General features: G+C 45.4%; 1 protein-coding gene across 4 annotated transcripts in view; it reads left to right on the forward strand.

Annotated features, from left to right (window-relative positions):
* The window catches only part of MYO18B (myosin XVIIIB), a 315,850-nt gene that overhangs the window by 239,203 nt on the left and 60,670 nt on the right, over nucleotides 1–15,977 (forward strand). For all 4 annotated transcript variants that reach the window (XM_055374078.1, XM_055374073.2, XM_055374079.2 and 1 more), the window contains exon 40: nucleotides 12,224–12,354. In XM_055374078.1, the coding sequence (XP_055230053.1) occupies nucleotides 12,224–12,354 (131 nt within the window). The remainder of the gene's footprint in view (nucleotides 1–12,223; nucleotides 12,355–15,977) is intronic.

The raw sequence follows: 15,977 nt of genomic DNA on the forward strand, positions 1-15,977 counted from the left end.
AGTCTTTACCAGGTGACTTCGTGCTCCAAGACTCCGTTTTGGCCCCTGGTATCTGGCATGTGTGTCCACAGATGCCCATGGGATGTGTGAATGCACACAGTAGTGCAGCCGACTTAGGCATTCTGCAGGCAAACTCTTTATCATCTACATTTTAAACAGCTCAAGTTGCCTAAATGTTAACTTTCCAGAAAGCTGTAAAGACCCTCAGGCAACAGCTGAGGGCATTTTAAAACCATCAGGTTGAAAAATAAGAAGAGATAGGAAAGACCAGAAGCAGGTGCCTGGAGCAGCAAGCCCTTCTGCCTGAAGATAAGGGAGAATCCTGGCAGGGAAAGCTGGGTGGTGTACAGTTCCACAGAGTCCCCTGCTTGGTTGCAGAGCCAACTCCATTCTGCCTTTAATATACAAGTGTTTTACCTGAGCGTGAGTCAAATAGATGTTATCTATACTCATACGCAGAAATCAACACAGGATGGAAATACACCAACATATTCATGAAAAGCAGTTGTCCCCAAGTAATAGATTTAAGGATGATTTTCAAAGTTTTCTTTTGTCACTTTTTAAATGTTCTACATTCTCTATAGTGAATGCTATTAGAAACAGAAAAGCAAAGCAACGGTGTTTAAAAGAGAAAGAAAAGAGCACGTGGTGTTGTGTTAGTTTTTTAGGGGAGGTATAACAAAGTGCCACCAACTGCATGGCTTAAGACAACAGAAAGGTATTGTCCTACAGTTCTGGAGGCTGGAAGTCCAAAAAACCAAGGTGTCAGCAGGGCCATGCTCTCTCCAAAGGCTCTAGGAAAGAAACTATTCCATGCTTGTCTCCTAGCTTCTGGTGGTTCACTGGAAAGTTTTGATGTTCCTTGGCTTCTAGATACATCACTCTAATCCTCAATCTGTATGTGACATTCTCCCTGTGTCCTCACATTCTCTTCCCTCTGAGTGTATCTCTGTGTCCAAGTTTCCCCTCCTTAGAAGGATACTGGTCATATTGGATTAGGACCCATCCTGATGACTTCATTTTGACTTGATTACCTCTGTAGAGACCTTATCTCTAAATACAGTTACATTCTGAAGTCCTGGGGATTAAGACTTCAACCTGTCTTCTCTGGGGATATGATTCAACTCATAAACAGATGTGTTTCTCGAGATGAGAAGTTCTTCCTTTGTAGGTATGGGAGTCAATTGAGATGGGACAAATGTGAAGATCTTTTGATGTTACTGTGACAGCCAGCCTCCCAGATGGTTCTCAGTGATCTGTGTCTCTGGCATTCACACCCCAGTGTTGTCACCTCCCATACTGCATCAGAGTTGTTCTGTGTGACATATTGATTATGTCATTGGTAATAGGTTGTCCTTTCTGAGGTTAGGCTATAAAAGACATTTGGTGGCAGGAGGATCACTTGAGGCCAGGAAGTCAAGACCAGCTTGGACAACACAGTGAGACCCCCATCTCTACAAAAATAAAAATAAAAAAATTAGCCTGGTCTGATGGTACATGCCTGTAGTCCCAGGTATTCAGGAGGCTGAGGCAGGAGGATCACGTGGGATCAGGAGTTTGTGGCTGCAGTGAGCTGTCATGGTGCCACAGCACTCCAGCCTGGGCTACAAAGTGAGACCCTGTATCTAAAGAATGGTAATAAAAATACATAATAAAAAGACATTTGGCTTCTGCTGTGTTCTCTCTTGGATCACTTGCTAGGGGAAAACCATCCACTGTGTCATGAGGACACTGAAGCAGCTCATCGGGTGTATTAGTCCGTTCTTGCATTGCTATAATGAACTACCTGAGACTGGGTAATTTATAAAGAAAAGAGGTGTAATTGGCTCATAGTTCTGAGGCTGTACAGGAAGCATGGCTAAGGAGGCCTCAGGAAGCACAATCATGGCAGAAGTTGAAGGGGAAGCAGGCGGTCCCTACATGGCTGGAGCAGGAGGAAGAGAGAAAAGGGGGAGGTGCTACCAGATCTTATGAGATCTTATTTGCTATCATGAGAGCAGCAAAGGGGAAATCCACCCCATGATCCAATCACCTCCCACCAGGCTGGCCTCTCTTCCAACACTGGGGATTACAATTTACCATGAGATTTGGGCAGGGACACAGATCCAAACCACATCAGTGGGAGATCCACGAGGCAGAGAACTGAGCCTTCCTGCCAACAGCTAGTGAGGAAGTGAGGCCTCCAGCCAGTAGCCACATCAGTGCGCCTGCTTGGAAGGGGACCCTCCAGCTGCAGTCAAGACTGCAGACAACCAAAGCCATGGCTGGCATTTCGATAGATCCTGTCTTCATTCCCTATTGCTGCTGCAACAAGCAACCACTAACACAGTATCTTAAAACAACACAGATTTATTCTTTTAGAGCTCTAGAGATAAGATGTCCAAGATGAGTCCAAAGGCATTAAAAATTAAGGTATCATCAGGATTGGTGCCTTCTGGAGGCCCCAGGGGACAATCTGTTCCAGCCTCTTCTAGCTTCTAGTGTCTGCCAGCATTTCTTGGCTCCTGGGTGCACCACTCCAATCTCTGCTTCCATCCACATCCACATTGCTGCTTTCTCCCCCACTGACCCCCTTGCCTCCATCTTCAAAGACCCTTATGACTGAATATTTTAGGGACTACCTGGAGAATCCAGGATAATCTCCCCCTACCTCAAGATCCTTAAGATACTCATATCTGCAAGATGCCTTTTGCCATACAAGGGAACGGATTTACATGTTGCCGGATTAGACCATAGACATCTTTGGGAGGACTTTATACACCCTGCCAAATACCTCGAGCCAGAACCACCCAGATAAGCCACTCCTGAGTTCTCAACCCACAGAAACCATGAGAGATAATAAATGATATTGGATATTTCAAAACTCTAAGTGTTTGGGTAACCTAGTATACAGCAATACATAACTAGTACAGAATAGGGATCTGTAATCTTGCACTTGATTCTGCAGCCTTGAAAATAATAATTCTGGTGGCGGAGCACAGTGGTTCACACCTCTAATCCCAACAGTGGGAGGCAGAGATGGGAGGATCACTTGAGGGCCAGAGTTCAAGGTCAGCCAGGGCAACATAGTGAGACCCCCATCTCTAAAAAAATGAAAAAACCTAAGTGGATGTGGTGATGTGCACCTGTGGTCCTAACTACTGAGTAGGCTGAGGCAGGAGGATCATCTGAACCCAGGAGTTCAAGGCTGCAGTGAGCTATGATCACACTACTGCATTCTAGCTTGGGTGACAGGGTGAAACTCTGTCTCTAAAATTAAAAAAAAATCATAATTCTGGTTGTCTTACAACTTTTTCCTCAAAATATGGACAAATGTGCAAATCACGTAAGTGAACAGTTTGATGAGTTTGTACGGACTGAAAACCCTGTTGTCTGTCTGAAATAATGAAGACTAAAATGATCCTGGATCCTTCAGAGCTCTGGGCCAGTCATTGCCTGTTCACTTTCAGATCCACTCCTACCCCTTCTCTGTTCTGCTGTAGAATTACAGAAAAGGACATTTCCTGGTTTCCTTGACTTCTGGTAGGTTCTGCCAATGAAAGGCAGTGATGGACAACTGAAGGTCAAAAGAAAGGGAGAAGACAGGATATCTTTCTTTGGCACTGCCTTGAGGCATCCATGGAAGCAGCAGTACCTCCTTTTAATCCAGATCTTATCAGGAACTCTCCTCCTCCATGAAGCCTGTTTCCTCTGGGCAGCGCTATTGAGGTCTCACTTCCCATTGGATGGCCCAACTCCTTGGCTTTTTTGTCCAGCCCTAGGTTGGCAGTGCCTTCCTGCTGTTGCTAATCTCTCCTAGCTTTCCCAAAGCATTCTGTAAAATCCTTCCAGCTTCAACAAAACAAGTAATAGATTCTTAGACATCATTTTATGAAAAATGAAGTTGTCCTCAGTAAACACCAGCAGCCCTCATATTTCCTGTGTCTTTACTTAGAAAGAAGGAAATAGGAACCTGTGGACCAAGTAAGTGCTACCAATTTAGGTAGGCGAGGTGTACGCAATTTTACATTATTTCATTTGTTCCTTGTAACACCTTTTGTCAAGGAATAATACAGTACTGTCATTTTACCAGATGAGGAACTGAAGGTAAGAAAGGATTAGTAACTCTTTGGGATTTGCGTAGCTGCTTCAGGGTTCATCTTGTTCCAAAACCAGTTCTGTTCCTGCTGTTTGTGATGTTAGCAGTTTGCATCTCTCCCTCTCCCCACTCACCAGGGCCTCTCTGGAAGTGTGATTAGCTTCAGCTTCACTCGGATCCACAGAATACTCACCAGTCTTTAAGGAGAAATAAACCTGCGAACCAACTAACTAATATAAATATCTTCTTTGAGGATTTGAATACCATTTCTAGGAGGATTGGGATCATTTAAAAATGTGGCAGAGGCTGGGTACGGTGGCTCATGCCTGTAATCCCAGTGCTTTGAGAGGCCAAGGAGGGAGGACCACTTGACACCAGGAGTTTGAGACCAACCTGGGGAACATAGCAGGACCCTGTTTCTACAAATAATAATAATAATAATAAATATCTGGGCATGGTGGTGCATGCCTGTAGTCCCAGCTACTGAGGAGACTGAGATGGGAGGATCACTTGAGCCCAGGAGTTCAAGGTTACAGTGAGCTGTGATTGTACCACTGCACTCTCCAGTCTGGGCAAGAGAGTGAGACCCCCATCTCTAAGAAAAAAAAAAAAAAAGTGTAGCAGAGTTGAGAGTTCTGATCGATGCTGGCAGATGAAGCACAGGACAGCACTGGAATGAAACACTTGGCTTGGTGAGTTGAGAGAATGGATTCTAGCCCCTGATTGCTTGGGTCTCTGCTATGATTGATTAGACATGCCTGCCATGTGTGAAGAAAAGGACAGGAGGTATTGTTGGGTATTTGCTGACCCTTTAGAAATTGTGAAGGCCCTAACTTTTAATCTGTCACTTTCTAGCTGTATGAATTTGGGACCTTTGATGAGTCTCTCTGTGTCTGCTATCACATCATAAAAATAGAATAATACTGGGGGTGGGTGGATCACTTGAGGTCAGGAGTTAGAGACAAGCCTGGCCAACATGGTGAAATCTCATCTCTACTAAAAATACAAAAATTAGCCAGGCATAATGGCAGGTGCCTGTAATCCCAGCTGTTTGGGGGGCTGAGGCAGGAGAATTGCTTGAACCTGGGAGGCAGCGGTTGCAGTGAGCTGAGATCGTGCCACCGCACTTCAGCCTAGGTGACAGAGCAAGATTCACTCTCAAAGAACAAAACAAAACAAAAACACAAAGAAAAAGAAAAAAATAGAATAATGCAATGAATCTTCAGGATAATTATGAGGAAAGGACCCTGTAGAATGATGACCAACTTCTTCCCAGTCGTTATTCCTGCTGGAGACTGGGCATACATTTGGGTTTTCTTAGGGCCACTCCAACTCTTTCCTTTCCCAAAGTGGAGCTTAACACCACCTGCTGATGCTCACTCCATTACCAATGTGGCCTTTGAGCTCTTGCTGGAACACAATTCACAGGGCATTTTTTATTTTTATTTTTTTTTTGAGATGGAGTCTCGCTCTGTCACCTAGGCTGGAGTGCAGTGGCGCAGTCTCGGCTCAATGCACCCTCCGCCTCCCAGGTTCAAGCAGTTCTCCTGCCTCAGTCTCCTGAGTAGCTGGGACTACAGGTGCATGCCACCACACTCGGCCAAATTTTTTGTATTTTTAATACAGCTGGGGTTTCACCATGTTGGTCAGGCTTGTCTCAAACTCCTGACCTCAAATGATCCACCCTCCTCGGCCTCCTAAAGTGCTGGGATTAGAGGCATGAGCCACCCCGCCCAGCCCGCAGGGCTTTTATTCCCCCATTTCACACCCTCCAGCATCAGCCTCATTTCTCCCAGGCAAGTGACCCTCGGACAATTTGAAGGAAGCAATGGCAGCTCCTCATAGCCTTTCTTTCTGGGAAAGATTCCCTCACCTGGCATCATTGGATGAAACAGGAACAATTAGAAGCAAAGCTGGACAGAGCCATGGGCTGCCGTCAGGAGACCTGAGCTTAGCTCTAGATCTTTTCTTGGTTGTGTGTCCCTAGGCAAATGAGTTAACCTCTCTGAGCCTCAGCCTGCTCATCTGTAAAATGGACAGGACAAAGTGATGAAGATTACCTCTCAGCATGGAGCAGGTGGATGAGGAGATTGTTCATTGTAGCATCAGAGAGGAATAAAGTATATATATTTTAACTTGCCTATGATAAAGATAATTCTTATTCTTTACAGAAAATCTTGAGGAGTGCTAAAAGGAATGTAAAAATTGCCTGATATCTTACCACAGAGAGATAATAGCCATTGCTACCACTTTGTTGCAATAATCTCAGCTCACTTTTTATGTTTCTATAGTACTTGACTCTGAGGGTTTCAATAAAGATTAAATGAGATAAAATATTTTGAACATTTAGCAGAGTGCCTGTGTATGCAAGAAATATATATAAATATATTCACTTATTAGTTTAACACGTATTTATTATGTTCAAGGTTTGTTAAACATTTAAGGATATGAAAATACTTGATTATTTTCATCAGGTTTCAGGATATACCCTGATCTATAGGATAAAGTACGTGTTACAGGCAAAATTCAACTCCATTCGATTTTCAAGTTGAAGCCAGAAGGGATTGCTGTTTGCTAATTCTAATCAGCAACCAGATTCTAATAAATACGTCCTTAATATTTGTTAGGTATGCTATGTGCCAGATGCTGGAAATATTTGGGTGTGTATCTACACATGCATATATTGTACACACACGTTTGCATATATACATGTTTATATTTATAATAGCATATGTGTGTGTAATTTTTTTCAGCACCAGGCTCTAACATTTTCTGCTTGTCTGCTAAATCAGAAGAAAGCAACAAGATGAATTTTCGTCAGGTTTCAAAAGTGTTTTGAGATAGTCTGATCTATAGTGTAAATTGTGTGGCACAGGTGAAATTAACTTTGGGGGGCCTTGGGAGACACCTCAGAAGGTTTGAGAGGCAACCTCCAGAGCTGCAGAAATTAACAAATGAGAATCTTGTCCATTTGCAGAGAGGAGAGGGTCCTCTGAAGATTGAGATGCTCTGGGCAGAGAAAACAAACAACAAACAACAGTTTTAAATATTAGCCTCTAATTGAACATCACAAGAGGAGATGATTTTAATTGCAGCCATTAATTATCATATGAACTGCTTCTCACCCGGGCAACTCTGTGATATGCTCCAGAGGGAGTAGCCCGGGGGTTTGACAAGAAATCATAGTTCTCTTAAGTGATGCTGGGGAGGTCGGCAAGTATGCATATTATCTACATACTACATATTATTGTACTGATCTCTGTGTACACGATATATATATATCCTCCATGTATTACGTATGTATCATGTATACTATGTATGCCTTAGAATGTATAATTTATCCCTTATCCTTCCCTCATTTGCCACTAATAGTCATACAATAGCACCATTCATTTCATCCCCAAACATGTATTGAGTACCTCCTGTGTTCCAGACACTGGTAATACAGATAGAGATTAGTTCCCTGCAAGAACATAAGCTACGTGGAAGTGAGGACTTTATTTGTATCGCCGGTGCCTAGATCAGTGCTGCGCCTTGTAGGTGCTCAACAAATGTTTATTAAATGTATATGTGTATGTATGAATGAATAATATATGAATATATAATATATACCAGGATATATGGATGTGTGTCTACAGTGTGTACACCATTATATTGTAGTTTTAGATAACCCTGGGAATGTGGTATATATCTTAGTGGATTTCTGCTATCTATGCATCTAACTATCTAAATCATTTTGTATCCTAATTATCCCCAACCTCCCAATTTCTCTCCATGCTTCAAATCTCTAAAGAGAGCTAATAACAGAGAAGACCAAGCTCACAATCGACCTCAGCACACAACCCCATTTTCATGGAGCAGCCCTGAGCCAAGCCCGAGCAAGCGTGATTGTCAGATGCTGCCGTTGCCTCCCGCCCACTTCCTGTTTCATGAGAGGGGCACTGGCTCACTTCCCCTTCTGCTTGTGCATCCCTTCCGTGTCTCCAGAGGGGTCTCTGGCTGGGGCCTTGTATTATCTGCCCCAGGGAGATTGGGGCACTGCATTTGTTTAGCCTAATGAAATGGTCTCTGCAATCAGCAGACTCCATTTGGTTTTGGAGTTGAAGCAGGAAAGACTTGCTGATTGCTGATTACACCAACACTAAATTTCTCCAAGCTTTCTCCTCAGGGTGCGCCCACTGAGTCTGATGCTTCCCTAGCAGATGGAGGATGGGATGCAGAGGGCGGCAAGGGGGCAACGTTGGAGGGTGGAAGGTAGTGGCAGATCCGCGAACCCTGTCCTTGGTCCACATACTCTGGCCTAACTAACGATGGCTTTCCGGTTCTCCCCTCTTCTTGCTGTGTCTAAGCCAACTCACCTTCTATGCAGCCCTTGTTTTTTTCATGTATTTTCTATGTAGGATAGTGAAAAATCTTCAGAGCCAGAGTCCTGCATTCCAATGTTTTTATTTGGTTTGTGACCTTGGCAAATCTCCTCAGTGACCTGGGGATGACACTGTTCTTCCTGAGACTCCTTCTCCTATGAGAATTAAAGGATAGCTGTGCCACTGTTGGTCAAGTTTCCACTCTGCCAAGCTCATTTACTCCTCGCAAAAGCCCTGTGAGGGAGGGTCTGCTACTGGCCCCATTTCCCCAGTGAGACAACTGAGGGTCAGAGAGGTTCCGTAACTTGCTGGAGGTCACACAGCCAGTGAGCAGCAGAGTTGGGATTTGAACCCCGGCAGCTCGGCTCCAGAGCCTACTTTCACTTTTATGATATTGTGGATTTGACTCGTTTTAGACTCCTATTTCTTCTGCCCACTTGCTTAGTCCCAGCCGAGGCCCACCCATCCCTGAGACACAGTGCCTCCTTCTGTCTCTCTCCTCTACCCTCCGGGAAGCTCCCTGAGGATGTGGACTGTACACCTTGCTGCTCCTGCATGACACTGACATAGGCAAGGTTCACTTAAGCAAAAGGAGGAGGGGACGTCTGTACCCTTTTCTCATGTCTCAGCACATGTGACCTAAAGGGTTCCCACTTAAGAACCCAAGACCTGGATGCACATCTCAGCTTTGTGGTCTCCCGGCGGCGTGACCTCAGACAGGTCATTTGGTTAGACATTCATTGAACCAATGCTTATAGGATTCACTGTACTTAACACATAACCCACAGTGGCCCAGATGTGTGGACCTGGGATAGAATCTAAGACAGAAATACAGATTTTTCTGCCTCTGTGTCTTACAAAGATACAGGTGCCACATCTGGGAGAAAGTGGCTAATGCCCAGTGACACCGTTGTCCTGGCCCACTAGAACAGAGTGGAGCTGGCCGGGCGTGGTGGCTCACGCCTGTACTCCCAGCACTTTAGGAGGCCGAGGCGGGTGGATCACGAGGTCAGGAAATCGAGACCATCCTGGCTAACACGGTGAAACCCTGTCTCTACTAAAAATACAAAAAAACAAACAAACAAACAAACAAAAAACCAAGCCAGCGTGGTGGCAGGTGCCTGTAGTGCCAGTTACTTGGGAGGCTGAGGCAGGAGAATGGCTTGAACCTGGGAGGCGGAGCTTGCAGTGAGCCGAGATAGTGAGACTCCATCTCAAAAAAAAAAAAAAGAAAGAGTGGAGCCTGGGCAGATGCTCCCAGAAGCTGCCGGGATTTTGCACCTAGCTGTTTTCTAGGCGCATTTATGAGCTGACATGCTGATGTCCTGGGGTGAGCACCCCCTCCTTCACAGTCCCTCAGTGTCCTTTGTTTCCTCTGACAGCCTGGGGGCCCCAACCTCGGGTTGTCTCTCACCTTGTCAAGGCTGAGATGGGGATTTCACAGTTGGTGGCTTCAATCAACTGGGATGGACTGGCAGCTCCTTCTCATGCCACCACCATGGCGTCCTTCCTGCCACCCCTTCTCCCTCTCATCAGCTTGACATGGCCCTTAGGCTTACTCAGTCTTTGCCTGCTGCCTCTCTCTCTCTCTCTTTAAAATCAGAAAACACTGGAAAGGCACAGACTTACAATAATGTGAATGGGCAAGCCAATGTGCAGAGAGCTGAGCGTGTCCCTGTAATGGTCCTCGCTGACTTCCACTGGGGAATGCAGTCATAGCCCCAGAAAGAGCACTGGACTGGGAGCCACCAAGCCCAGGGTTCAGATCCCAGCTCTGCACCTTTCCTGAGTGACCTCGCTGACTGACCTTGCTGGCTTTAGTTTCCTCATCTGCAAAATAAAGAAAAATGAGGCCGGGTGCAGTGGCTCATGCCTGTAATTCCAGCACTTTGGGAGGCCAAGGTGGGTGGATCACTTGAGGTCAGGAGTTCGAGACCAGCCTGGCCAACGTGGTGAAATCCCATCTCTGCTAAAAAATACATAAATTAGCCAAGTGTGGTCGTGGGTGCCTGTAATCCCATCTACTTGGGAGGCTGAGGCAGGAGAATTGCTTGGACCTGGGAGGTGGAGGTTGCAGTGAGCTGAGATCACGCCACTGCACTCCAGCCTGTGCAACAGAGCAAGACTTTGTCTCAAAAAAAAAAAAAAAAATGACTCCAGGCTAAGAGAGCGGCTGTGAGCCATTCATTTTCACTTAGCTACTCAGTTCCATGGGGAGCTGGGAATTGCGCTTTGACCCCACATCCTCAAATTTCTCCCCTCCCACTGTCCACAGTTGGTATGTATGTTCCTTTATACAGCAGTCCAAAAATAAACTTTACATAATGAGAGCCGGTTACAAGAAAAATCCCATCTATAACCCCGCTTTGCCCCATCCATAAATATTCTCAATTCTCCATGAGTGTTATTTGCATAGATTTGAGCATGATACTGCTCGGATCTATTCCGTTTGCTTCATGTTATTTCACAGAAGCACTCCACGCTGCCACAATTCTTATTTCTAATGTTGATGTCTGCCTAAGAGCATCAAAGTGACACACTGTGATTTCCCTAACCATTCCCAATTGCTGGGTGATGAGGCAGATCCCAGCCTCTCCTTGTCATCAGTAGCACCGCTGCAAACATCCTCGGGCATAGAGCTGTGTTCTGTGTCTTGATTTATCCCCCATAAGATGAATTAATTACCAGGAGGTTAGATGCTGGGTCTCACCCAGGGTTTCAGACTCAGCACCGTGGACATTCAGGCCGGATAATTCTTTGTGGGATTGTCCTGTGCCTTGTAGGATGTTGAACAGCATCTCTGGCCTCTACCCACCGGATGCCAGCAGCATTTCCCCAAGTTGCGACTGCCAAAAATGTCTCCAGACATGACCAAATGTCCCCTGGGGGGCAAAATCACTCTTAGGTAACAGTCATTATGTGTTAAAGGGTAGCAATGTGTAGGTTGCAAATTAAAGTCAGAGATTTTCCCAAGAGTCCAGATAAAATCCAATTAGAAAAGTACCAGAAAGTATTGATCACTAAGATGAGCACTGAGAGGGGAGTCAGAGGCACTGAGCTTGAGTTCCAGCTCCGCCATGAAGTCTTTGCTTCTTAAGGCCTCAGTTCCTCATCTGTGAAATGGGAGAAGAATAAAGACTCACCTGCTGGGCCTGTGAGGCATGAGTGAGATCCTGGCTGCAAAACACTCAACACAGCTCTGGCCACAGAAAGAGCTCCGTAAATGCCCATCGTGCTTGCCTGTTCTGGAGGGAGCCCAGCTGGGTTTTTCATCTTTGCTTTTGCTGCTGTGAGGACAGCAAGGTGGGGGTGTTTAGGGGACAGACTTGAAAGGAAACTATCTTTGTTATGTTCTCCCCATGACCTCCTGCACCAGATTTATCCTTGAGGCTCAGCTTCCTAAACCAGACTCCATGACCCTCCTTGGTTTTTACGTTTACTCCTCCATCCAAGATGGGCTGAGTATCCACTGTGCGTGGTGGTGCAGATTCAGAGCATGGCCCTGGGGTCAGATGCACTGGGAGCAGCACCCCCTGCACAGATGAGCAAGCTCTGTATGCCATGCTCTGGAGTATCTATTCCCTCGTCTGTGAAACATGGAACACCTGGTTGAGGATCCCATAAATCTGTCCGCAGAGAGAGCCTCTCATGGAGAACTTACCACTTCATAGGTGCTCAGTGAACACTAGGCTCAGCCTGGGGTGTGTCTCTTCCCCAATGCATGCATGGGTGGTGCATTTCTTGCCCAAGGCCAACGTGTGTTTGCATCTTCTGTCCCCAGGAGAAGTACGTGGAGGAACTTGCAGCAGTGAGGCAAACCCTCCAGACAGACCTGGAGACATCCATTCGGCGGATTGCCGACCTGCAGGCTGCCTTGGAAGAAGTGGCATCCAGTGACAGTGATACTGAGAGGTAACTTGCTAGGGGCTTGGCGGGGCTGGGCGCAGCAGGTGGGCGGCATCCTGGGGAGCTCTATGCCCTTTAGCCGGGCTGGGGCCACATTCACTGGGAAACCCAAAGATGTTCGGGGGCTGGAGGCACCCCTGGTTTACTTGGGTAAGGAGAGACTGGATGTTGCCCTGCTGGTTTAACCTCTCCTTGCTGTTGCTAAAACCTCTCAGTCCAGCTTACCAAGCCTTTGGTGAGGCAATGTGACTGGAACAAGGACTAGCGTATAGTCTTCTACAAGATCCATGTCCAATCTTGGCCTAATTCTCTCATCTGTAAAATGGGCATAATAATATTAGGATGAACCACATGCAATTGCCAAGATTGGACTATTTTTGACCTACAGACTGGAAGTTTCATGTATTCAATCTACTGCCTATTTCTTAGGGCTGTTGTTGAGAGTTAATTGAGTTCACAGATGAATGTGACAGATATGTAAGTGCTATATAAGTGGAAGCTATGATTGTACAGAATAATGGACATTATTTTACAAGGGCAATGGCTGATTCAAGGATGCAAAGTTGGGCTGGTGATTAGCGAGACCACCCAAGTTCAATGGCAGGGCTTCTTGCCTTTCTCAGAAGATAGGCTACTTTTCACCATCTCTGCTTGAGTCTCAAGCTACTGCAGGCCACAGGTGAACCGCTCAGCTGGAAAGAGTTTGAGGTATCCCAGCTGGGCACATAGGTCCAAGCTGTCCAACTCCTGTAGCATTCTGTTCCCAGGAGCTACCTTTGTACCCTTGGCTTATTGCTTCTCTAGGAACCACAGCTGCCTGTCTTGCCACACATCCCTGCCCCCGTTCTAGCCTCTGTGGCAAAGCCTGGGTAGCAGAGAAGACACTTTCCTTACATAGATTTTCAATAAAGAATCTACAGGGTGGTTCCCTCCTGCTGCCTGCAAGCTGCCCCTGTACACACCTGAGCAGGCCACATTAAAAGCCTGTTTTTCTTAGTCTTCCTCTCTGCGAAGGCTGTTTTTTTCTGCAGCCAGGACAGTCAAACATCAGTCCTTGGAATGCATCCCTCCTTGTTTCCATATGAGGACCCTGACTGCAGAGAAGTTCAAGGTCACACAGCAAATTAGCTTCATACACTGAGCTAGAACTCAGGTCTGCTGAAGTTCCTACCCAGACCTTTGCCATTCACACCTCTCTTAAGGGCTGGAGGCAGGGGCAGCTGCTGACCTTTGGGACATGTGGGTGCGAGACAGGCAAAGGAAGCAGAGAGGGTTACAAATCAGCTCTGGTTTAGCCAGAAGGAAGAACCAGACGTCTATATTGTCTATATTAGAGCTGACTATGAATAGTCAAGGAAAAAAACTGGAAGAAATACACCAACATTCTAACACCGAGGAAAGGCGTTACGGGTGACAATTTTTTTTTCTTCAAGTTTATTTATATTTTCTGAAATCTGTGCAATGAACATGCACACACATCTCTAGCTCTACTAGTACTCTCTTTAGGAGATTTTGCTCATGTAAGTTAGGTACTCCATACACCTAATTTTAGAATGCGCATAACCTCCTCCCTTAATGCAATCCTGGGCTGGTCATAGCTGCTGAGGGATTTGTAACCTCAGACTCTCCAGTAACGATGTCTGCGCTCAGCAGGAGCAAGATGGAGAGCCACTGGACTCTAAAACTCCATGTTCTTGGCCAGGCATGGTGGCCCACACATGTAATCCCAGCACTTTGGGAAGCTAACGCGGGAGGATCACTTGAGACCAGGAATTCAAGACCAGCCTGGGAAACATAAGGAGTCTCTGTCTCTACAAAAACTCCTTTTTAAAAATTAGCCAGACATGGTGGCCTGTAGTCCCAGCTACTCAGGAGGCTGAGGTAGGAGGATCATTTCAACCCAGAAGTTTGAGGCTGCGGTGAGCTGTGATCTGTGATTGTGCCACTGCACTCCAGCCTGGGTGACAGAGCAAGACCCTGTCTCAGAAAATAAGTAAAAAATAGAAGTTCATGTTTTGCCTGTAAATAAAAGACTTTGTCTTAAAAAAAATTCTTCAATTTGTGCAAAAGTGGCTTCCATGCACATTCCAAGTATTCCCGCCATTCCCTGCTAATTGGCACAGCTGCCAAACTGCTGGTGAAAGGGCAAATCCTGATCTTGCAGCTGCTTTCCAGCTCATGGTTGCATTTAGGATTCCACCTCCACTGCCCCCTCCTCCTGTTTTATTAGTGTCATGGCAGAACTTAGTGTAATTACAAACTCCTTTTGTCAATATTACTTGTTTGATGCTTGGGCTGGCTTCTCCATTCATAGAAACAATAGAGCTTTTGCATGAATTACACCAGGAATGAATGGCTGTAGTTACAACCATCTTTGGCCAGTACACAAAATGTTTAAATTATTTTCACTTGCATAGCAAGAGATTGCTTTTCTAGTAAACAACAAAAGTTAAGTAAACATCACCAAATTGGAAGGAGGCGGAGGGTCCATGCTTGAAGGGTGGGTGACAGGCTGGAAGAAGGTGCAACAAGAAGCAAGGGACAGTGTCCATCAACAGATGAATGAATAAAGAAAATGTGATGCGTATACACGATAGAGTACTATTCAGCCATAAAAAAGAATGAGATTCAGTCATTTGCGGCAATGTGAATGGAACTGGAAGTCATTATGTTAAGTGAAATAAGCCAGACACAGAAAGAGAAACATTGCATGTTCTCACTTACTTGTGGGATATAAAAATCAAAACAATTTAACTCATGGGAATAGACAGTAGGAGGTGGGACGGCTAATGGGTACAAAAATGTAGTTAGAATGAATGAATAAGGCCTGGTATTTAATAGCACAACAGGATGACTGTGGTCAATGATAATTTCATTGTACATTAAAAAATAACTAAAGGAGTACAGTTGGATTGTTTGTAACACAAAGGATAATTGCTTGAGGGGATGGATACCCCATTTTCCATGATATGGTTGTTATGCATTGCACACCTGTATCAAAACATCTCATGTACCCCATAAATATATATGCCTACTATGTACCCACAAAAATTAAAAATAAAAACATTATAAAATGAAAAGGAAAACAAGAAGCAAGGGACAGACATCTCATTGGGAGAATGAGATACTGGTGGTGAGGTCACAGAAAGTTGCAGACATCACTCCAGTCTTGGCGTAGGGGAGAAATCCCCTCTGGCTTTAAAGGGACCCTGCTGTCACCCTCATCCTAATAAGAGACACCTTTATCTGTCTCCTCTGTTCTGATCTACCCTTTCTGAGCTCCATGCCCTGGAATCCAATCTGAATTCTTTCTTTCTCACTTTTCATGATCTTCTGTCTCTAGGGACTTAAATCTTCCTCCCTGCTGGGCTTCTGATGTTTTTCCCTTGACTGGATCTCTAGTTTCCATATAACACCTGTCTCATAGCTGGAAGGGACATTACCTGCATTTCAGAGTTGCTGTGAGGTGTGACACGACTACAGAAAACCAGGTGTAAAGAAATGCATCTTGTGCCTGTACCTGGAAAAGCCCCATGCAATGTGCAGGATTATTAAAATGGGAAGTCAAGGAAGAATTTGAGAGGGAATAGGCTTTGCACATCAACAAGTCTGATTGCCAATTAGAGATC

This window comes from Gorilla gorilla, chromosome 23 (assembly GCF_029281585.2).
Source record: "Gorilla gorilla gorilla isolate KB3781 chromosome 23, NHGRI_mGorGor1-v2.1_pri, whole genome shotgun sequence".
Lineage (NCBI taxonomy): Eukaryota > Metazoa > Chordata > Mammalia > Primates > Hominidae > Gorilla > Gorilla gorilla.